At 23.6% G+C, this 26,794-nt stretch overlaps 1 protein-coding gene across 1 annotated transcript in view; it reads left to right on the forward strand.

Annotated features, from left to right (window-relative positions):
* LOC112596778 (neurexin-1) overlaps nt 1-26,794 on the forward strand; it is a 233,155-nt gene that overhangs the window by 31,561 nt on the left and 174,800 nt on the right. Inside the window, exons 2-3 of the mRNA XM_025342563.1 lie at nt 140-915; nt 21,211-21,261. Coding sequence (XP_025198348.1) covers nt 298-915; nt 21,211-21,261 — 669 coding nt within the window. The 5' untranslated portion in view covers nt 140-297. The remainder of the gene's footprint in view (nt 1-139; nt 916-21,210; nt 21,262-26,794) is intronic.

Consider the following 26,794-nt stretch of genomic DNA (forward strand, 5'->3'; position numbering starts at 1 on the left):
AATAGATACGCCCCACTGCGATATCACCACGCGTCTCATGTATACGACATACTATTATATTGATAGTTAACAATAACGAAAACGATTTAATAATTAATTAATCACGTCTAATACGATCATGTATATTGGTTATCGTCAGGTGAATTTACGGCAGTGAACGGGAACGAGACATTCTCTCTCGCATGAGGGAGGAAGTAGTCGCGCTGCAGTGATAGTCACCACCGGTCGGTCGACCACCACCACCACCACTACCACTACCACCACCACCGCCGACGCCTCAGCTTCATCAGTGCCGTCATGACAAGGACGACGACCACCACCACCGCAATGACAGCGATCGCGGTATGGTGCGTAACCGTCGTGCTGGGCGCCGCCGGTGGTCTGGTGTTGGACGGCACTTACGGCCAGTTCCGGAAGTGGAACGCGGGCGTCAACGGTACGCTAGAGATGGAGTTCAAGACGAGGTCGCCCAACGGGCTGCTCATGTACACCGACGACGGTGGCACATACGACTTTTTCGAGTTGAAAATGGTGGAGGGCACCATGCGGCTGCGGTACAACCTAGGCGCCGGTGCTCAGATACTGATGGCCGGCCACGACCTGTACGACGGACGGTGGCACCGGGTGGCCGTCGAGCGCCGTGGCCGCGTCACCGCTCTGACCGTGGACAATACGACCAGCGCCGCCGGGTCCGCTGGCAAAGAGCTGCAGTTCGGCCGGCTGGCGTCCAACTCAGCCGTGTACGTGGGCGGCATGCCAGGCTGGTACAACGGCCGACTCACCCGGCTCGCCCTGCCAAGCGTCATTTTCGAGCCCCGTTTCAGCGGCGCCGTCCGCAACATTGTCTACACCGACGAATTTTACCCGTACCCGAGGCGGCAGACAGCCGTCAGCGATACAGCCAGACAGCCAAAGGTCAGTATATCATATTATAATACTGCACGTATTGCTTATATTACACAGCGATTCCGATTGAAAAAATAAAAACTACATAACGGGGCCGGGAATTTAACGTGCTAATAAAAATGCCGTCAAATTACTTACTAAATAACAACTGACGTTTAAAAAATATAAATATCGACTAGTCTGTCTGATGAATAGTGGAAAAATGAAAAAAAAAAAAAATGTTTCTGCTTACAATATCTGTACACGGCAATGCAACCTCACCAAGTTTGAACAACATAGTGCAGAGTTTATTTACACGAAACAATTTTATCATTCACCGGGTTTTCTCACTCTCATATCTCTGCTCCCTGATTTGTTTCATGCTGCCTGGTTTCTAAAATTTGAAACTTTAACTAAGCTAAAATGGCTTATGACAATATGAAAATTTAGTCTTATACCTCACTTACTCTTACTTTTATGAGTAATGGTGCTATTTAATTTGTATTACTTAATGTTTTACCAGTTTCTCAATCGACCTTTTGTGCATTGTAAACAACTGCCACCAATAGAGTTAAATAAGTAATTATCGTATGATAGAGCTTTTTAGGAAAAAGAAAAGAAATTTAAGATTCACTATCCAAAACCTCAGCTTGTAAAAATAGAGATATCTATCTTATAGCTAAGTCTATTTCATGCCTCATTAAAACAGATATTAACAACGAAAAATGAAAAATTGTACTAATGTACATATGCTAAATGTCGACAACGCACGAGAGTCTAATTTAGAAATTGGTCAAGTGTTAAGCTATACAAATAAAAGAACATTGTTACCTACCCATCAAAGAGGGAATAAGAGTAGGTGTTGAGTTAAAAAAAGATTAGACTCACTCATGATATATATATATAATTAAATAGATAGACTGACTTTTTTTTTTAAGTGGTCTGTAACTTGGCATTTTTGACGAAGCTTTAGTTTATAACATATAATATACATATTATTTACTAATTAATCAAGTAAGTACTTTAAATGTAAAGTTTAAAAACAACGTTATTTTTAAGCAAACATTTTTTTTTCATACCGAAAAATGTTAATAAGTAAAACAAAATACTTAAAATGGCCAAAAAATAATATAAAACATTGAATTAAATAATTCAAAATAAAATGCAAAACAATAGTTCCAAATTGTAACTCATCGTTACATAATTAACATAACTCGAACTTAGGCTATCAGTATATATATATTATAAACGTATCTAAGAAAAAAAAAGTAAATTTGTATAATATTTCAATATAATGAAACATAATATTTATTCACGATATGACATTTTTTTTTTTTCATTCTGAGTCGATGTATGATTGTATAGACAACTTAGTGTTCATTTTCTGATATAAGTATTCTTTTTCACACCTTAAGGTTATAAACATAAACAATTACTTGACTCATTGAATGATAGTTTTAAAAAATAATTAAACTAGCTAAGTTTCTATATTAGTCGATACCTATAGAATATTTAGAAGTACAAAAACAAGTACTTCATTAATTTTTATTTGTAATAAGTTTAACTCAAATCATAAATAACTTCAACTATAATTAATAATTGCTCTCCAGTTTAAGTTCTTTCAAAAAAATAAATTTTATAAATAAGTTATTTATTTTTACACAAATATAGTTAAATACTATCTATAACAATTATTATTATACTTTTTGTAATTTATAATATAACTGATGATTTGGACTATTTTTAAAGAATAGTGTAATATTTCAATTGACAATAATTTTTTATTTTTATTACGATTAAAATTTCATTAATATAATTAATAACCTTAAAATGTATGGGTGTAAAATTACATATCTATATAAAACTTGTTATTTTAATATAACCATTTATTTATTTTGATTTAAACGTAAAGTTTTTAATAATAAGTATACGACATTTTTCCATGATTTTTTTTTAATTAGTTAATTTGTTTGTTATAATAGTAAAATTTGTTTTGAATGAGAGTTTTTATAATTCGTTATGTTTTAAATAAAATTAAACCTCTCCGACATTCAAATACACCGAATGGTTTTAATAAACCTACCTTTAATAATATAACAACAATAATATAATTATAATAACATACACATTACACACCTTCATTTTAATGTAGCACTTAAGAATTACTCAGACATTCTTGAAATGCTTGTTAATTAAATAATTAATTTTTAAATTAACATCGTCAAAATATTATACAAGAGAAAAATCTTTATATATAGCACTTGTATAAGTACTTAATTAACTCTAAATGTTCGTATTTACAAATTGAACAATTAAAAATTTTAAATTTGTAACGTTAAACTTATATAAAAATACATAATGTATATAAATTCCAGCGTATGGATAAATGTGAGTAAGCTTCGCTATAAAGATGCATCATTACTGTTAACTACTAAGATGCGTAAATGGAACTTAACAATATTCGCACCTCAGTTCTTACAATAAGAATAAATTACATTTATAATTTTAATGAAACTCTTTATATCATGACGAATTGTTATCGCAAATAATTTATAGCACGATAATTTCTCAAAAATAATTTGTTAGCAATTTAAAAGGTTCTGAAACAATATTTATCGCAAATTACAACAATATAATCAGTACTTATTTCAATAGTAATAAAAATAATTTAATAAATAAAAAAATAAATCATACTAATTATAATAATAATGATAAAAAAGTTATAAAAATGAGTACCGCTGCTGTACATTAGATGTCGAGTGGGTCACTATTATGAACGTGTTAAATCTGAATTCAACGTTATTTCATTAATATTAAGTATATTTCATGTTTTTTTGATAGAGCTATTAAAGTTATGTATTTTACTTATAATACAACAGTGGATTGATAAAAATTTTTTTGTAAGTATTAAATTTATTTGTAATTTTTTTATTTGTGTTTAATTATTTTAATAATAAATATTTATACCATATTATATCGAATTATATAACTCAAAATATTATAACATATTTTTGAAACATTAAGTTCAAACTTGAATTTAAAATGTTTGATGGTTTAAGTATAAACTACAAAGAACCATTTATTACATTTTGAAAGTTAGGTATATATCGAAAAGTTTTTGTGAATTTCTAACTACAAAATAGCTTGTGTTTTTTTTTTAATTTTGACAAATATTTTTAAAATTTTAATTTTGAATTTCATAAAAAAATAAATTGTGTCTATATATTTTTAATATTTTTATATACATAAAATAACAACTTTTTTGGAATCTTATATTAAATTTTCAAGATTTTTGACTCGTCGAATATTTTTTTTATCTACAGTTTTGAAAAAAATTAAACTTAAAAAATGTTCATGTAATATTTATAAATAATTAATATTCACGAAAAAATTGGCTGTTTCGAAACCTTTTACAAATTTAGTCAAAATTATGACTTTGAACGTTTATAAAGAAATATTGTGACTATGGATATTCGATAGCTATTGAAGTTACAAATTAAAAGCTTATGAAGAGCTTTGTATTTTAAAGCATTTATACCTAGATTAACAGATTACGTTTCATTTTTAATCAATATTTATGGAGAAAAAAAAACTAAAACTAAAAATGAAAATTTCCTTTGTCTATGAATAGCTCAAATATAGTCGAAATACATTAAAAATGTTATCGTACATAGAAACTAGTAATATAAATATTTGGTGAAAATCTCAAGTATATACAGTAGAAGCCGCTTATTAGGTAGGAACACTATTTGGGACCAAGGTGAAATGTATCAATCAACAGATTGTTTCTAGTAAGCGATTTGTTTGATTTGTACTATGAAAAAAAATGAAAAATATGTATTTAAAAAAATAATCCATGTATTATTAACTATATGTATGTATAATTTTAAAAATTTGAATATATTTTACTATATTATTTAAAATCTATCGATGATTGTTTTCTGCATCGAGTAACTCCATGGCCATATTTTCATACGAGTACCTAATGCTGCTCAAAGCCTTTTCATCTGTACGGTAGTGGACTACTCTCCTGAGAACATTAAGAGCTTCTACAATTTCTTTACTTGATGAGAGTGTTAGAGGTGTCTCGAACTACAAACGATATGTACAGAAAAGAGCATTCTTACATTGATGACTTTTGTAATTACGATAAAGTACAGTAAAAATAAACGTAAAAACAGCAAAGATAATTACTTGGTTATGGCCGGATACCCGGTGGCCGGTGAATATGTTAACTGACCTTAGCATAATTGTTTAAAAAACCGATGTGATGTTTCAATAATCTAATTTATTTTTAACGTTCTAATATTATATCAACAATTATCTGTGTTCCTAATAAGTGGCGTCTACTGTGTATAATATATAAAAAATAAATTTTTTCAAAATTTGGATTTACATAAAAATTCCCGTTTCCCTAGGAATTTCTAATTTTAATTTTTTCAAATTGTAAACTAAATTCTATTGGCTATTCAAAATCATTCTCAAAGTTTAAAATTTAAATATTTTATCGATTACTTATCGTGTACACTTAACAAAAAAAAAAAAAAAATATATCTTTGTAAAATCAATACATTCATTGCTCCACTCAAAATTAAAAAATATTCTTTTATAAACTAAAATAAAAATAAAAATGTCAGTATTAAGAACATTAACAACATAACAAAAAAAATTATTAAGCACATTTTAATTTTAACATTATTATTGATTACTGAAAATTCAAATTTAATTTTATCGTATAGCAAGTGATGTAAAAAATTATTCTTGTATACAATCAAATATAAACAATTTAATTTTTATGATAATAATAATAAAACTCGTTTGAAATGCATTGCAATTCAATCAAATTAACTGATTTTGAATAATATATTCTTTATTTTTTTTTCTTGTTTTCATATATCAATTTCATTTAAAATTCTAAATCTTCAGAAGACTATAAGCCGCATTAGATTCCGGTCACAGACTTTGTTGTGAGTTAAATCTTGCAAAAGTGTGAATAAAACTTTAAAGAGACAAGTAATATCATGTTCTTAGTTTTCATTGAGCCTTAAAAATACTGTAACGTTAAAAATGGATAAAAAAAAATACTAAACATATACAATATTTAATATAAGTTTTAAAATTTTATCGATAAGTTCTATTCTTTTCAAAAAATGATACTTGAGATCGAATAATTTATCTGAAATAGATTAATTGGTTATTGTTAATTTTACATATCATACTTACATTAAAAAAAAATTAATAAATTAGGGGCGAATCAACAAGTATTTAAAAGTATAAATATATGACTTGGGTTTATTATGCATTCGTATGTTTTTTCCGCAGTGTCCTTTTACAAATTTGGTTATTTATTTCCACGAATATTGGCCTACAGGTGATTTGTTCCCACATAATCTATTTTGATTTTTGATTTATGTGCATATTTTAAGTATAAAATAAATTATTGCATATTTGAACAATAAACACAAGAAATGTATGTTTTATGGTATTCTTAAACAAAAGCTGTGAAAAAATGTAAATGCTATGTTATTTTACTACTCCAAATTCAATACCATAAAATCAATGATTTCTACAGTAAAAAAAAAATATTTAAAACATTATTTAGTTTACAAGTAATTTATTTAATTTTAGAAGTTTTTAAAACTTATTTTTATCTGTAAAAATATTAAAATTGCATCAATAGTTTTAATAATTATCATAATTATCTGTTAAGTGTAACTTATGATTGTAAATAGTATCAAAAAGTATCTGGTTTAAACTCGTATTAATATACCTGTAAGTAGCTCCTAAATTACTAATACACATTTGTAGACAAAAATATTTTACCGAAACCAATTTTCTTTTGCCAGATTTTTTTTACTCAGTTTATCAGTGTGTATAATATATACCTATATTCATTTATTTTACGTTTAATATCTAAAAGACACATTTTGGGCCAGCGTATGGTAAATTGCGGTTTCGCGGGTTTGTGGTATTTCTAGTGGGGCTGTAGTACCGCAAAAGAGAATTGAAAGGTCATTCAGAGATAGATAACTGAGGACCTAATGGAATCCGAAAAGTGTAATACAACCACAACGCGTGCAACGTATACAAGTGGCTAGCCCATTCGCAGCCTATTCACACACGTCGCCAAATTAGATTACATAACACTAACCCAGAAGACGGAATGCTGAACCACTCTGTGACCGCAGTCAGGTTCGAATAATACTTCACTTGCTATATTGTGTCTCGTTGTAAGGTCGTAAATAAAATTATAGCTAGTATGTTATTGAAATTATATTGCGCGCTATTTTTCTATCGGAAAAACAAAATGTAGTTTTTTTAACTGCAGTTGTGGATTTATTCGGATTTCGATTATACGCATAGGTATGAAAAATGTACATAAATACGAATTTATAATATAGTCGGGTCTAAAGTTACCAAAACGTTTTACACTGAAAAAATATTTGTCTTCCAGGTAATTATTATATTATAATTTATTCGTATGGTATTATTATCAATGTAGTAAATATCCAAAATTGTATTCATAGTATGTGTATATTTAAACACACTTTTCAAATACCTAAGCAGATTGAACATAAATTAATTTAATTAGAAATTAGAAGAATCATTTTAAATCATAATAATTAAAATGGCAATCATATCTTAAGACATTCGTATATTATAGAACTCAAATTTGGTTAATATTTAATAGGTCATTGATGTTTACTTAAATTATGATTACTTATATAATATATTATTATTTTTAATATTTATTTATATATCTTCAAAAAAAAAGTGGTCTTAATAATTCTGATTAAGTGTTTGTACCTACCTGAAATAACTTAAACTTTATTATTGATATTTGTTAAAAGTTTAAATATCCTAAATTACAAAAACCATTTAACCTGAATTTTGTTGCGTGACAAAACACTTAAGATTAACCATTAACCGAATAAAATATTGATTACTATCTGCAATATTTATCAGACTTGAAAAATAACGAAGTACAAACAATGTCGGTTGTACGCCTATGTTTTATTCAGGTCAATAAAGAATGTATTTTTAGTTAATTATTTAGAATTTAATCTATCATAATTAATTCTACAGTCATATTTTACGAAAAAACGTTTAGTGTAAAATTTTATATTGGGAATAAATATTATTTTTGCTATTGTCTTTTATTTCATATCCGTTTTGTTTCTTATTGGAAATGGGAAATACAATATTCACAAATAAATATCTAAAATAAACCTATAAATATATGATTAACCTATACGTATATCGAGTTAATAAAGGTTAATTTTTATGGTTATTTTTTAATAGTATTTAATTATTATATTTGTTTGTCTGTCTATACAGATTGTATATGTATAAAATCCGTGTAAAAAGATTATAATAACTAAAACGCCGCTAACTAAATAGCTTGGATTTTGTTTTATAATTTTTCCCCATTATATCTAAATTGTTTTTTTTTTTTTTTTAATACTAAAACAATTAAATATCTACTGAAAATATACAAAGTTAAGTAGTTTTAGAATTAATTGAATATTAAAAAAAAAAAAATAATAATAATATTTTTTCTTAAATATAATTTTAAAATAATTTTAAAACCATCAATAACTACTTCTTTTTTATTAAAAACTTAATAAAATTAATTTAATTTTAATTTTTCTATGTTTTTTTTTTTTTTTTTTTACAATAATTTATTTATTTAAATTTACGTTTATACTTGGAAACAAGATTTTAATTGTTCTAATTCTTCTTTTTGAAATTTCTTACCCTCATTTAAATTAAAGATGAAACACGTTTATAATCAACAATATAATATGGCTCAAGTTAAAATCCCAAAAAGGAACTAAACCATAAAATAAATACCATCATTATTTTATTTTCAGATTATTCATATTAAAAAAAGGGATTATCCCTGTGTTTAAAACACAATTTAAATGAATGTGATTATTTTGAAAATAATTCATATTCTTTAAAAAAATTAAAAATTAAGTAGGTGCTCTGTATTACTTTTAATAAAATATTCTTATAATTTATAGCCAAGTATATATTATTTATATTTTAAATATTTTTCAAAAATGTTAATGGTCACCAAATAAATTATAAGAATACATAAACTATTTTAAGTTAATTGAGAATTATTCTTCAATTTTTATGTTGCTACTTATTTAACTGGATTATCGTCAAAATAAGAATAATTGATACATTAATTGATGTAAAAGTAACGTTTATATTTTTAAAATTTTTATGTAATATGTCCAAAATTTAGGTCATTTTAGAAAACATAAGATTGTAGTACATTTACAAAATATAAAAATAAATTTAATTTATAATCATTATAATTTTAATTTAAAACTGTTGTATAAGAAATTATCTCAATATTATGCTTTGTGTAATTTATAGTATTTATTAAGTTAAGCATGATAAAAAAAAAATTGGTTAAGTCGTTTAATCCTATTTCAACCCTTATTTAATTCCTCTTACCAGTGAAACTTCCATGTTATTTTTATTTGATAATTTCTTGTTAGCATTCTCTTCTTAGATCTATATCATTCGTTCTTAGATTTACCTGCATTCCATAAGAGTTTGTACGAGTAAAGATATTTAATATCCATATTCCTAAAAACTTAAACTTCTCTGAAATGTTTGTAGTTAAACGAGATAACAGGAGAGTTACTGTCAAGTATTCAAGTATTTATAGACTATTTACAAGTTTTATAAAGTTTGTAAAATTAATGATATTAAACTTCACCATAAGTGTTTTAGTAATTAAAAATAATATTTGCTATAATCTATCATCAAAAATTAAAATAAAAATTACTCTGAAAATTATTTGGTAGTATTAATTTTGAATTTATTGAAACTAAACGATTGTATTAATTGCGAAATGTTTAAGTGAAGATTTAATAACCAAAAAAAAAAAATAAATAATTATAGTAATTTTCTTTGTGTAAAAGTATTTTTTTTTTTACCAAAAAAAAAAAAAAAAAAAAAAAATGGAAGTAGGTGAGAAAGTGGGTACCAATCTGCCGTACATTAAGTGTCGAGTGGATTTATACTTGTTTGCCATTTTTCCTATAGGGTTTTTTTGTTTTTACTAATTATCAAGAAATTTACTTTTAACTTCCTAAAATATCAAATAGATCCAATTTTTACCAGAAACCACTTACAAAATTGAAAAACAAAACATTTTTACTGCCACAAATCGAAAATTGAATATATTGCTTATCCGTTTATATTATCTAGAATCTAAACTGGAGGTTCCCAAACTTTTTTCGCCATGTAATGGTGTTTTTGATAGCTAACACGGAGGTACTCACTTGAATAGGATTTACTGTAGAGTAATAAATTCATACTTTCAACAAAATACTCAAAATAACTGTATTTAAGTGTAGTGTGAAAACCATACGTGATTTACCTCCCCTTTTGTTTTAAATCAAATATATAACTTGCTCATAACAATGGGCTTGTTTATATTAATCAATATTATTATATGAACACAGAACTACATTAATGCTCTTATAATCTTATGTAGTATGTCTTGGTTTTTATCATATGTAATATTATTTATTCGTATTTTGTTTTTTCTTAATTTTTATAATGGTAATTAATTATTACAAAATTGTAGTGGTTTAGTACATTTTATTGAATAGTTTTCAACTAGTTTAGTTGAGAAAATTAATTTATACTTAAATGTCATTAATACTACCTCGGATGATAAAAACTGTAATAAGATATATAAATAAGGTATGTTTATTGTGGTAGGCCAATATTAAATGATGGTTGTAAAAATAATGAAAAAAAAAAAAATAAATAAATATGTCATCAAACATATTTATTTCTCAAATATATAAGTATGCATATTAATTTGACACTATCAAACATCATCTTGAAAAATTTGAAAGTCTTTAGAAATAATTTTTCCAATGGAATTTAAAGTTGTAATGGTCAATAAATCAAAACAATCTGTTTTAGAGCTAAAAAAGATGAATTTCTAGAAAACATCTAAAAATATAGAACATTTTACAATTGAGTTCTGAAAGTTACTGACGAAACGACATGATAAACCTAACGGCAAAGACCATAATATAATTGGGGACAATATGTTAGTAAGACAAGTTAACTCGAAATTTTACATACGGTGGTTGTATATAAAAGTATGTATCAGTATGTGAAAAGAATTACGGCAAACCTCCAACCGATATCAGAAACATTCCCGTGCATAACGTCTGATTTTTGTACTATAAAACGGAATAGACACATTACGGTAATATGACGATTCGCCAAGCAATTGATGTCATACAAGTTCTGAATACAGTTATCAGCTACGCAGAGAAAGAGGCAAGTCTCACTAAAAATCAGTAACGGTTCTGGAGTTGAATTTTAATTTATATGAGGCAATAACTTTATACCCTTTTAAGTTCTAAACATATAGATGCGAATATTCTAGGCATCAATAATTTTCGTTCTGTTTTATAACTGTAAATAATAATATTACATATATATTGTTTACATCGTATACATTATTTCTTTCAAAATTTAGCAGATAACCGTAATTATTTATTGTAATTACGACCAATATTAACACCATAAAATTAAATAAATACCTATCATATAGAAAACATAATATAAAATCAAAATAATGATATTAAAAATATTAATTATACTGCAAAATTGTAATGACTGATAAATCATTTAGTGATCACATGTAATGACATACAAATAAATAATTGTCTGTATGATATACCTATTACATTTTGAACGTCTAAACTGTATTAATTGTTCTAAAAGGTTAGATCTTGAGCATCAGCAATTAGCAGGGGTGATTATAGCTATGTGCCATCTTCCACAGAGAGTGAGCTATTCTTATTATTTTATTTGTGAAACAGTTCACCAAAACGTGCTATAACGTGTCAACTACCAGTAAACTAGAAGCATAATCACCGAAGAAAAAAAACAACGATCCCAACTATAGAAAAACTAAAATAAAATGAAGAAAGAAGTTAAAAGCTAGAACCCTAGCTGGAAAAGTTCATAACAAAGTTATTTCAATTAATAGTAAACATAGAAAATGAACATGGTATATTGTGAAAAATAATAATCAATGACTCGAACACTTAAGTATTAATTGAAACTACAAAACGAAATAATGATATAAGTATACGAAATATTGAACACAAAAATATAATTTATGCAAAATAATATTCATGGTATTTGATATTAATATTTAACCAAAATAACCAGAAGAACACCTAAAAAGAATTATATAACATTTTAATAAATACCTAGAAAAAAATAAAATCAAGAATGGATAAAAATAAGTACGATGCATTCGTTTTAAAAATTTATAACTTACCAAAATCTACGTTCATTAGTTCAAATATTTTATCCTTAGCTTAAAATAAAAAAAACAACAATGAAAGAATACAGCTGACATTTTTCTTACTTTTAAGTTTGATGATAGGTCAATTTACTCTAATATTAAAACTAACAATACAGAATTAAAACTACTGAACACAAATTTACTGTCTTTCATTTGTAAAATGGAGATAGTACATACAAGTGTGACATTTTTATAAAGAAAAAGACTATGATTATTGTGGAAAAATATTTACGCGAAAAAGTAAGAAGATAATACTCAATGATGAAATATGCATCGTTAAATGAAGAAACACTTAATGATTCGTTTAAGAATATTTTTCATAAAATGTACAATAGTAGGTAAAAAAAAAAAAATACATAAAAATAAGATTTCCGAGGTAATTTCAATCACTGAATGGTGGAGCTTAAACATTTTGACTCACTAAAAATATCAAGTATCAGGAAATAAAATATAAAACATTTTCCGATCGCTATTTAGATGGTTTTATACGGCATCATGATAGGCATATCAATTAATTGTATGACACGGTAGATAACTATAAATATCAAATACTAGCTATAATTTTCAGAAAATAGAAATGATAAACCAGTTAATTTGTTAAGAGTATTAGTAAAGTTTATAATAGAATCATCAATGTCATTAAAAATTAATATGTTACCAAAAATGTTATGATCATAAGACGTACGTGTTAATAAGCAAATCTTTTTTTTTTATCTGCGTGTTGTTTATTGCCTTTTTTTATCACATAAGCACATTTGTATAATATTATGTTGAACAATTTTTTTACTCAATTTTTTTTGCGTTAGGTAACTGATTTATTTTTTTATCAATATTATACTTAATAATTTGTTTTATCTATATTTTTCTTCACGTTTACTAGCTTAACTTTATGCTCTTTCTTTGGCTAACTTAATAAATTTTCTTATGTGATTGTACTTACAGTTTATTCAGAAAACTTATAATTTTTCCTAGTTATTGTTTTTATCTTGTTTCTGTCATCAGATGGTTAGGTGTTGTTTACGTAAATTTTGATCGTGTTTTTCATTGTTTTTATTTAATATAAATATAATGTCCGTTTATATTATTGTATATACTGTATAGTAATAATATGTTCAAAGTAGTCGTTCTAATTCTTGGTTGTATTAAAAATATGTTCTGACATCTTGTAATGTTATTGACCGTAATAATTTATCTTTACATTTTATTCTGTTATTTTATAACATAGTTATTGTTTTCCTGTTGTTTTAGAAAAATTTTATTTAATAAATATATGTTAATGAATATTTTCTCATATACAATATTACGAGTATAATAATTGATGTAAAATTATAATGTGTACCTCTTCAGTTAGTGTATAACTGGTCCATTAAACCGATTGATACCTTTTCAAGTACCTATTTTTTTTTTTTTTTTGCATTTCATGTGCTATTGTTGGTTTACTACTTTACTAGCAAAGTCTGTAATCAGAATATTTTTTTTATTTATTTATTTTTTTTAGTGAAAGAGAGAAATAAACCTTTTAGCCTTCCTTAATCAGCTGTGTCGAACACTTTAGTTCAGTGGCTTATATATATATATATATAGAATAATACTGATATGCGTTACATTTTATTACTATTTCCGTGATAATGTTATGTATGTTCCAAATAGATTAGCAAATTGCTTTTAGTTGATGATATAATTTATTAATTCCCTTGTTGTGGATGTTAAAATATCAAATTAATATTCCATGATTTTTTTTTTGCGATTAACTTAAGTATTTCTATTTTTCTTTCCACTTTTATATGATATTATTAGACAATATTCTTGCAGTTATATTGCCTACCTTGTTAGTTTCCCATTCGTTAATCTCCATTGCTTTGTAAATGTTCAAGTATGATTTTTCTTTAGATAATCATCTTATTAAATTGAAACACTAATAGCATTAGTTTACCATGTATAATATATCAAAAATCTTTTATGATTCGGCTCAGTAAAGCTTCAGATTGTGGTTGATAACTAGGCAACCACTGATAAATATATTAAAAATATAATTTTGTAAAGCGTCTGATATTTATTGGTACAATGAATTTATAAATAATATTCAATTTTTGTTAATTTAACACATTGTTTCAATTTACTTAGGTATTATTAAATTTATAAAGTTTGAATATTGTTAACTGGTAAAGTTATGAGTGAAGTCAATATTTACTGATCGATGTATTTTATGTGATGGTTTTAATAAATTCGTAAAATGAATTCCAATTTCTTGGTTGAAAATTATTGTGCATTGAATAAAACAATAATTTATGAATGTATTAGCTTTACATTAGTAAGAAATAATAAATTCTTTAGTAATAAATGCCATGAGGTTATCGGATCAATCGAAATGATCATTAGGTAGCGTTTAACTGAAATGCAAACTTAGTTTAATGAGTGACCAGTGTATGGTATGTACTTCAATTTAATGTGAAACATATTAAATATTTGATGACAAATAATTGATAATTAACCATAACTATTGCTAGATCTAGGAATCGTACATACTAATGCTTACAGTATTATGTCTGTTAAAGGGATATACATCAACCGATCGTAAATAATTCACCATACCACAATAAACTGCAATTATTTTATTAAAAGACAATATTGTTTAAAATACCAATATATTTCATAGTATTTATAATTATTGATCATGGATCATCAATAATATTTTAGCCGAGTATATTTTTTACTCACAATTTTTAGTTTTTCATAAATTAACAATTTACCATATTATATTATAATGGTAATGAAATCATAATATTTAATTTAATGACATAATGAAGGTACAGACTAATTTAATATAGAAGATATTTTTTATGTAATAGCATACAATTTTAAATATTGCATGTTTTAATTTAATTTTAATTTTAGACTCTACAGAGTATAAAATATAATATAAGGGGTCTTAATTGTTTTAAATTTTTATTATTATTATTATTTTTAATACAGTTATTCATGCTTAATTTTAAATTTTGAGCGGAGCAATGACTGTTTTAATTTTATAGTAATATATGTTTTTTTTATTCTTTTTGTGTATGTGTACCTACACGATAAGTAGCCTATAAAATATTTCAATTTTAAATCTTTGAAGGTGATTTTGGATAGCCAATAGGATTTAGTTTATACTTTGAAAAGGTCAAAATTAGAAATTCTTAGGGGAACGGGAATTTTTATTCAAATAAAAATTTTGACTATACTATATACTTGAGATTTTCACTTGAAATTTTTAATGTATTTCAACTACTTTTGGGCAATTTATAAACATAAGAAATTTTCAATTTTGTTTTTAGTTTTCTTTTTTATAGTTATAATGATTTAAAATTAAACCTGATATATTAACTTGGATAGAAATGTTTGAAAACACAAAGCTCTTCATATGTTTTTAATTTTTTAACTAAAAGATATGGCAATTACAATACTTCATTACAATTGTTTAAAGTTAAAATGTTGACTAAATGTTGAGTTTTGAAAATTAGGAAATTATTTTGTAATTAATAATTGATAATTTTTTTTTTTTCTAAGATCTAAAAACTTAATACAAGTTCTTTTATACGTTTTTTTTTAGAAATTTATTTAAGTGAAAAAAATTCCGCTAAAAAGCTTAGCATTTATATGCACATTTCAAGTAAACATTTTTACAACTATCGATATTCATCTGTAAAGTAATTATTTATCCTTAAATAATTTTTGATATTTTATTGTACTTATGAAATAACAGTAGATTCTTGAAATTTTCTACAAATGTTTATATTATAATTTTCATCATGCAATACAATATTCAAAATACATATAACCTTAATAGTTAAATAAAAAAGCATATCAATAAAACACATTTAAAAATATAAGCACGAGTTTTAACTGGTTAAATATAGGAAATATAAAACAGTCAAAAATTTACTAGTTACTCAAATATTTTCAAAAATTTAACATAAATTATCAATTTATGTATAAATGTATTTACATATGCATCTAAAATGTGGTGTGTGTGTGCGTGCCTGTGCTCTTATAAATTATATATATTTATTTACATACATAATTCTACTTAGAAAATGTATTATGTATATTGTATACTATATAATATGTATGTATAGTTACTATAGGCATTGTACATATATAATATGATTTTCCGAATTCCATTTTGAATATTTTCCGGTGTTTGATTTCTATAGTATCTGGGATGTTTCTACAGAAGTTAAGCACTGCAGTTTATATCATCTAATACATAATTTTAGAAACGTAAATGTGCTAAACCATCACGCATTACCGTTAGAATTACATTTATATTTTTTTTTCGTGAACATTATTACTATATTGTTATTAGGTGTCAATGCATTTTATATACGGGTTTAAAACAACAAAAGTGTTAAAAAAATGTTTATATAATAACAATAACACATTGCACGTACAAATCGTATTCATACCTACTATAAAAATGTACATTTTCATAATTTCTGTTCAAATGTTAATATACATTTATAATATACATTTATATGCGATGCATGCACATTAAATATAAATCTTTTCTACTGCAATATCGTTTGATCCGAGTTTAGCTAGGTATGCACTTATTTGATCTAATAAAATCTAATAAGTAGAATGATATTATATAAGGCGTAAAAGAGTGTTTATTTGGCGTATTTTTTTAGAGAAAAAAATAACGAAAATAATGAAAATATTATTATCGTACAATATTGTATTATTTGTAGAGAAGTGATGATTCAAACATACATTATATTTTAACATTATACTGTAAAATTGTCTTTCAAATGCTTATGTGTGCAAAATATATTAACCAAAATTTGTAATTATTTACGAATTTAAATAACTTTCTGGTGGATATTAATTGACTAAAACTGTCCATTTTTTAAAAATTTTATGTTAGTTATTATTATTTAAATGTAAAAAGTTGACTCTTTTAAAATTATGTAATATATGAATAAATTGTATTATGTATTGTGTAGTTAATGCCTTATTTAATTATTATAATTTAAATTTAAACTAGTAAGATAGATAACAATATATACTATATTATAATATACTATATTGTTGATGGTACAAAGAGTATGTATTTTGGATAGGATTTATTGAGGTCATATCAAGTCGAAGACCTCTAAAAATCTCTAAAAAAATAATATTACACTTGCGTGTATTTTATCGTTTTAACGAAAACTAATGTACGATTGTGTGCAATCTAGTATATGTATACATTATAAATTTACTAAACATAAATGCAAGATAACACGACAGTTTGTACTTTTTTGTTGGCACAGTGGATCGAGTATAAGATTGACAAATGGTTTTATATACGTGGTGGTATACCATACTTTTATTTATTTGTATATTGTATATATTGTGTTCATAATTAGGTTTTTTTTAATAAAAGTGAAATGTGCATAAATATACTGTATATCTAAAATATAGGTATAAATATTTCAACATTATTTATATATTATTAATTTATTTCAGCCAATAGTACAATTTTATAAAATTATTAGTCTTATTATGACGTTTTATTTAATATTGTTTTTATTATAAAAAAATATAATGTAATAATTATAGTATATAGCATAATATATGGTCTAGTATAATTTGTGTTCCTCTCTGTACAAAATATGTCAAAGAAATGTTTTTTTTTTTAATATAACAAAAACAAACATAAAGAATTATACGTTTAAACTTCATTATGCATATGACAAATATTAACAATAAATATATATCATATAATAATATGACATTTCCATGGTTACCAATAAGGCTGTTGATTTAATATAGAACTTATATTTAATGACAGCCTTCCTCAATACATCTTGTTACAAACCTAGTTACAAGTATCATTGTTTTGTTCAATTATTGTGCTGACATTAGATTAATAATTTTTTAATTTTTTTTTTATTCTTTTGTTATTTTATTTTTTTATACATAAGTACTGATATAATCATAGGAAATAGTATTTATTACGTGTCAATTGAATATATTTTATATTATCAGGAAATATAACATTAAAACGAAACATAAATTATTGTTTATATAACTTATAAATTCATTCAGAGAGTAATATGTCATCAAGTTCGCTGACTTATTTCCCATGATTATATAAATTGGATTAAGTAGGCTTATTATGTTTACATATAATTAAAAACCGCTGAAAACGATTAATTGTAAAAATATCGGTTAAACGACATTTAAGCAAACTCCAAAACGTATTTGTATTGAATTGTTAAGTGAAATAATTAAATTATCATACAATAAATTTTAAAATTGTATTTATCTAGTTTGATAGTATTTTAATTAGTTCACGAAACACAGTACAAACTTGATATATATTATGTATTTTATTATTATTATACAAACACCACAAAAAAGTATTTAAAAATTTTCTTAAAAATAAGGTTTTAATATATTAAAATATTTGGTTTTTAACACTGAATATTAATATTATAAAAATTATATTGATTATAATCAAATATCATATTTTATTAAATTTTAAGCAAAATTCGTTGATTTATAATAATGTGTTTTATTTTTATGAATATTATTTTTATATTGGATCAAAGCTGTACTCTAAAAGTTTTATTTAGTGAATTGTAATAAATGGTACATTTATAAGTGTTACTAAAGTTTTTTTAAAAAATTGGAAAAAAAAACTTAAAAGCAATTAAAATAAAAAAAAATATCAGTTAATTTACTTTGAATATTTTTTTTTAATATACAAAAAAAAAAAAAATCATAGCAAATTAGTTTTTAAAATTTGTCGGAAAAGAATATAACTACTTTTGCGTATACGAAAATTCACCATTCTGCACATCCGAGTATCACATAATTTGTTTTTGTTTTATTCCATATAATATATGTAAAATAAATATAATATGTTTAATAATATATAAAACAGTATACCCTTTTGTCTGCGTCACGTTTCACGTGCTTTAGCAACTTTTAAATAGCCGCTTTTCTGAGTTTTCTTCTATAAGGAGATTGTGAGAAGTATTTGTTAATCTCTTAGCGCAAAGACACTTGTGCTTTTGTAACGCGAGACGCAACCACTTTAGAGTTTTAGTACAATACGTTTGACACGCAATCCCTTACTGTATAATTTATTAGCTATTGAATGAATTATCATGTATAAAAGTATACATCACCTCAAAATGTGTGCATATCTTATACAATTCATTGTAGATATATGTGCTGAACAAATAATTAGTTTCTTATTGTGTGAAATTTCGTTTTTAGTTGAATAATTTATTATTTTTATATTGAAAAAAATCACAAAAATATGTGTGTTAAATCTGATTTTAAAGCATGTAAAAAACCATCCTGAACAAAAACGGTTTATTTATTTATTTTAAATAATATTTCACAGTATATGTATGATATTTCATTTTAAAATTATTGATACAGATGATAACAGTGGGTTAGGTTTAATGTTAAATTATTTGTTAATAAATCACATATATTATATTATTATTTAACATAATATTACAAAGTGATTTTATCGTTAACTTGTAATTCAATACCCACGTCTCACTTAAAGAACAAAGTGAATAGGTTAGAATTATAAATAGCTGTACCCTTTGTGAAACCTTACCACAAAGTTACGATAACAAAGAACATTTTTGATTCACCAACCACGCACTAAGTTTTAAAATCGTACATTTTTATATGATTATAATAGAAAAAAAATAGGATTGGGAACATGGGGTATGTAAAATAAATGTTAACAATTAAAATTTAAGGTATCCAAAAGGATAAAGAAAATTTATTTTTTTAATTCAAGTTTTGGGAAGCTCAATTCACAAAAGTCCGAAAAAATCAAATCATGATTATTTACACATTTTTTTCTGACATGTGTACATATAATAAAATAAAATGAGTACAAATATTTTGAAAATGACATAATGTTTGTTAAATAATACTTAACGCAATGGTGAAAATTATCGATATTTTTGGTTAACAGAAATATAACTAAAATCGTTATTTTTAATTAAATATTCAAATTCATCAACATTTAAACTAAAATTTTAAAATTAATCCACAGTTGTAGAAAAATATATTTAATTTATACTAAAATTTCAAATGCCTATAAATAACTTAAAATTAGTCAACATTTTTTTTTTAATAACTCGTTGTATAAATATGACAATGTAAGTATTAGTGGAAGTTTTTAGGTTTCTAAAATAAGTTTCTGTTTTATGAAAAATAACAAAAATAATTATTTTTTGTAAAAATTCTAACATTAATTACTCAAAAAATGTATATGGCTTAGATTTAATTTAATTTTATAATTTTCAAAAAAAAAAAAAAAAAAAACCACTTATAGAAAATCTCGTATTTGATGTTCAAACCTCGAGATTAAAATTATTTACAAATTTTTTTAATCTCTTCTTAGAAACTAAAATTATTGTATTATAAAAAATTGTACACCACAGTAGTATATTTCAAAAATAATTTTATGTTTGAAGTGTTTTTGGAGGTAAATTTCGCTTGTTTAAATGAAAGGACATATTTGTGTATATATTATGTTCACCTAACCAAACGTGAAACAAAATATTATTTCCCAGTGAAACTGTTAAACTCAAAAGTAAATAAGTACCTATATTAATTTTAAGATTTATGCACATTTTATTTTGTTTTAAGAATGTATTTATAGTATAACAACTCAAGTAAACATATTATTATGTAAATGGATGACACTATTATAAATTAGTTAGCAAATCAAATAACTTGATTTTCGAAACTATAGTTAACATTTTAATCACTTAAACAATGCATATTTTGAATTGTATTTATCTTATGTGTATGAAATATCTAATAATATTGTTCATATATTGAAATTAACTGCTTTTTTTGTAAAATTTTTGTTGTAAAAAAATTATTATTTACAAAAACATATATATATATATATATATTTTACATTTTAATTTTATTATTTACAGTGTACCGGTGCACGATGTCGTCGTATGCTGAATAGAGATAAGAAATCAAAGGTTAGTAAATATTTAATTATTATCTTTTATTACAATATTTAAATTTTTGCGAGAATACTTCTTCATTTTAGTATCAGTTTATTGCGGTATTTGTCCCAATGGTTATCAATACCATTGACAAATTTGTAAAATTTTTATCTTGAAACAATTATAGGTATTTTATTTTGTATTTTATAACATAATTATTGTGTCATTGATGAGATAAATTAATTAAATCGTCTTACTACTATATATAGTAAATTAACATTTTATAATGCATTTTGTTTTACTATCAGTATATTACTATTATAATATTGCAATTTTTATTATTATTTTTTTTTTATAAATAATCGCACAAATAATTAATGTTTAGTCATATTTTAATAAAGACTTATGCATTACATGCGTTTAGAAACCTCGTAAAGTATATTTTTCCCACAATTTTTGTGTATCACTTATGTAATTAGTTAAAAGTATAATTTATAAATGTTAGTATTATTTAGCTAAAATATATTTTATAAAGTTGTTAGCGATAAAATAATATTGTGATATTAAAATCCACAATCATGCTAACTGATTTATTAAAATGTGGGGGGTGACATGTTATTGTATTACGTAATTGTTTTAAATGTCTCTAATGTCGTCATGGTTGATTAAAAAAAAAAAAATACATGGAGTATATAATTTATTTCTCGATTAACTGCATTTATCGCATTTATTATAAAACAGTTCATATAGTACCTATACTATTTTTTATACGTTATACTAGTTTAATCAAATATAATTTCAAAATAAACTATAGGTATTATTATTGGTGATTTTATTATGAATTAATTTATTCAGTACATAATATAACATTGCGTTGTTAGTAAAATATAACTCTAATACAATAATCTATGCAGTATAATTTATGTATAATGCAATAATTAATCATTTATTGAGTATTTCTGACATACAAACATTTAAATGAAATCGACAATAATTTAATTTACCTAAAGTCCTGAACTATTTGAAGTACTATATTTTGGTATAATATATATATATAAACTTGTATATTTGCGCAGTGCGCTACAATATTTTCATATACAGTTAAACATAAACTAACGATTGTATTTTAACGTCAACCTATAAAATAAATTTACTTTCAACTACAGTAAGGATTTAAACGTAAATATAATATTACCATTGTTAATATCGCTACTTACTTCTTTTAAAGATGTACCTAGATATAATTTTAAAAGTTTTTATTTCAAAATATATGAAACATATTTTCTGGTGATTGAAACAATTTTGAACCAGTGATTTAATTTTAAATACCAATATGGGCTGATTAATCAACAAGCTAAAATTAAACTAAAATTTATAATTTTTATAAAGAAAAAAAATTGGAATTTATTGGTAAATTTTAGTAAATTTGAGTACAAATACCAAAAAATATACATACACACGTTCTAAGTAATATATTACTGCTTTTTAGTTATCTATTAAGAATTAGATTAATTAAATTTTTGGAGAAGCTTATATTATGTTGTTAAAAACTAATTTTTCTAAATATCTTTATTAGAAATTAAACTATAATCGTAGTACTTATTAAATAAGTACTTTTTTTTTTTTAGTTGTTTGATTTTGAATGTAAGACTGACATTTTTGTTTTTCATTAATTATTTTACCTAATGAAATTTATGAATTAGTTATTGAACATATTTATTTTCACATAGAAAATTGATAATTTCAATTTTAATGTCGAAAAAAAATAAATATTTTCTTAACTAATAATTTATAATATAAGTAAAAAAACATTTTCATTGTTATAAATTGCATATTTTTGTATGATAAATTGTATGATTATATTAATATATCATACAAAAATAAAGAAATCGATTAGTTCATTAAAATCATTACCGAGAATCCCATATTACATAAATATTAAACATACACACTAAATTAAATATTAACCAACCTTTATCTTCAACATTTGATTTTACAATATGATATAAATTTAAACAAGCTAATATAATTTTTAATAAATATGTATAGGTATTTTATATTTAAATAAAATATTTACATAATGTGTGGAATTTTAAAATATCTAAATCTATGACGATTAGCATTCAAAAGAAATAGTTTGCATGTTATTAAAATGAATAATCATCCACTAAAATATTCTCTATTCTTCAAAGATTTAATTAAATTGTATTTTCATTAATAAGTTAGCCTTTCAAATGCCGTATAACTCTAGAAATTTTAATATGTTTATATATTATATTTATATATATGACAGAAATGTATCTGAAAGAGGCAGATCATTTTCATAATGGAGGTATTTATATGAATGACTGAATGACGTGTGGCTTGCAAAGTTGTTTTAATAATATTAATATGCTGGCACCCATTTAAAATTAATGATATCATAATTAATTATTTTTAGTTATTGGATGTAATTTAAATTTTTAAACAAATTATATTTATATGATATTATAGTAAATCATAGTATATTCCTAGTAAATTGTATCAGAAATATAAATGGATTATAAATATAATTAAATATTAATTTGAATCGATGAGGTAAAATATTTAAAAAAAAATTAAGTATTTAATGTGTAAAAATTTATCTTAGTGTCATATTAAGAATTTTATTATACAATTTAATAAATTATAAATTATTTTATAATGATTCAATAAATTTAAAACTATCATCTAGCTTCTAATGTCATCAGTGAGAAACGAAAAATTTCACTTCGGTTAAACTGATAATAATCGTTATTTTGATAATTTATCCTGTTCAAAATATTTTACTATGATAATTATTTATCACTGTATCTTGATATATAAATTTGACAAAACATTTTTATTTATATTTAATACGATTAAAATATATATTTGACTTAATACGTTATTGATGATAACTGATTTTTGACTGCTATGGTATAATTAATCGGTGGTTATAATTTACAAACTATATTTTTTTATTTTATAATTATCGCCCATTAAAATTAATAGTTTAATTGAAACAGTAATTTAAATTTTAAATTTATTCTCAAGTAAAAAATAAGATATGTAAATTAAAATTATTTATTATTTAAAAACTATTAAACAATTTAAGTTATACTCTTTATTATTATTATGTATACTTTTATAATTAATGTAATAAATTATACAATTTTTAAAAACCTTGAAATATTTTAAAATAATTAACTCTAAACTTAATTAATTTATAAATTGTTTTATTTTAACCATTTATTATATTATGTATTGTATTGCTTATTAAATAAAGGTATGGGTTTTATTTTAAACTAGTTGTATATCTTTACCTGTAAAAAATTAATAATTGTAATTAATTCGTGGCTTGATGTATTTCGGCTTAAATATAATAACTTTACTCGTATGAGCAAATAAGCTTAGCCAATCTGGGTACACTGCTACTTATGTAAATGAACAAAACATGTAAGCAAATTAGAATTTTTAAAATTACGGAACATTTATGTTACAATTGAATTCAATAATAAATCATTGCACACGAAAAACTGATAAACAGTCTAGAAAATGTTTTAATTAATATAATATTATTTTATGAATAATACTATTGGTTAACCTTGTTTTCAAAAAATGTAACATTTAATATCAAGTAAAAGCAATTATTATAGTATTATATCATACATTATTTTTACTATATGATTTATATTTTAATACTTCATCAATAACACACCATTAACAGTGTAAATAGGTTCATTATATAAGTAAATTATAATTATTCGTAATATTTTGAAAATTGCATCTAGAAAATGATAATAAATTCAGTAGTTAAAAGTTTTAAGTTCTCAAAATTAAAATATTTTGCATCGTAAAATTTTGTTGAAAGTGACTTAAAATTTTCTTAAAAAAATGAGCTTATTTTTTTAAGATACTTTTAAATTGATATTAGTTTATGAGGATCCTTGTATTTTATTAATTTTGCATAAATACTTTTTTATAATATTTAAAATTTTTGAGTAGATATTTTATTCAATATTAAATCATTAAATTCGATATTAGAATTCAAGGTTTATGATTTTTTATGTAAAAAACCATTTTAAAATGTTTGTATTTTATCAGAATTTAGTTTTAAAATGTTTTTAAAAAAATGTGTCGAACAACTTATAAGTAGCCTTGAATAAAGCTTTTTAAGCCTTTTGACCTACAAATATTTTTTTTATCATAATTCACTTAGAATTTATTAACAAATTTAAATTAATTTCTCTCTATTCCTCTTTTTTAAGAATATTTTAATAATCCTATGAAATTTCAATAGCAAATTATTATTGTATTTTGCAAAACGAAACTAATTACGTTTGGTTTTATAACTATATCATGTAAGTAATTAAAATCTGTTTGTTTTAATATTTTATAAAATCTTTATATATTTAAAGTATAATATTATTATAGAATAATAATAATATATAACAACAAGTATTTAAAGTTAATAAAAATATAGTTAGCAATAATGTTTAATCATTATTGAATGAAAAAATATGTTGATAATTTGTTTTGTATAGTTTAGTTCATTCCAATTATAATATTGATACTGTAAATTGATTGAATAGATTATGCATTATTAGGGAAATTTAATTTTAATAAATTACTATAAATAATAAATATATTTATATATTTATTTATTATGTATAATATTTAATAAAACATTGATAGTCAAGATAAATTTAAATCAAGCAATTTTTGTATTAGTGATTTGTTCAATTTGTTATGTAGTATTTTTGTTAATAATTATATAAAAAACATGAGGTTAATAATTTCGAAAATGGCGGTTTTTTGTGGATTTAGATTTTTTTTATGCTCGATTTTGAAAATTTAATTTTCATATACGAGTATGTAAATCTGTCGGATTTTAAATACAATGCTGGCGTTCCAAAAATTATGTAAAAACATTACTAAATTAAACTGTAGTAATTTTTTTTACTGCAGTTAAAGAACCTCGAAAATATCTACATATCCCACGAATTTTTAAAGATTTTTAAATCAAACTTGTATATAATTGGGCGATTGTAAATTCCATCGATTTACATGTAGTCAATTTTCGGGTTGAATTTAAAATGTAAATTCTTCCACTGAAACATTTTTTTTCCACGAAAAAAATGTAAATTCCACCGTTACGTATTTTTGCCCTGAAAACATGTTTTACCTTAGTTTGGCCAAATTGGAATTGATGGGTTTTTAGTTTTCATATTACACAAAGTTGGCGAAGAGCAATTCAAAGATTTGGTTAAACAGAGAAGTATAAAACAAAAGCTGAAGTAGGTGATTGGTTTAGAATTTTCTTTGGATTAGTATTTTTAGACTCTGAAGATGTTTTTAATTTCGGTTGAATTAGCTTTTTTTCAGGTAAAAAAACATATAGGTGGAATTTACATTTCTTTTCAGGTAAAAAAAAAAAAAAAACAAATCAGTGGAATTCATATAAAAAAATAGAATTCTTCAATAAAACAAAACCAAGTAAATTTTATTATAATTTGTAGGTTTTATTTATTATTAAAATTTTATAAAGTTTTTATTTTTAATATAC

The sequence above is a fragment of the Melanaphis sacchari genome, unplaced genomic scaffold (genome assembly GCF_002803265.2).
Source record: "Melanaphis sacchari strain LSU unplaced genomic scaffold, SCAv2.0 Contig34_pilon_pilon, whole genome shotgun sequence".
NCBI classification, from domain to species: Eukaryota; Metazoa; Arthropoda; class Insecta; order Hemiptera; family Aphididae; genus Melanaphis; species Melanaphis sacchari.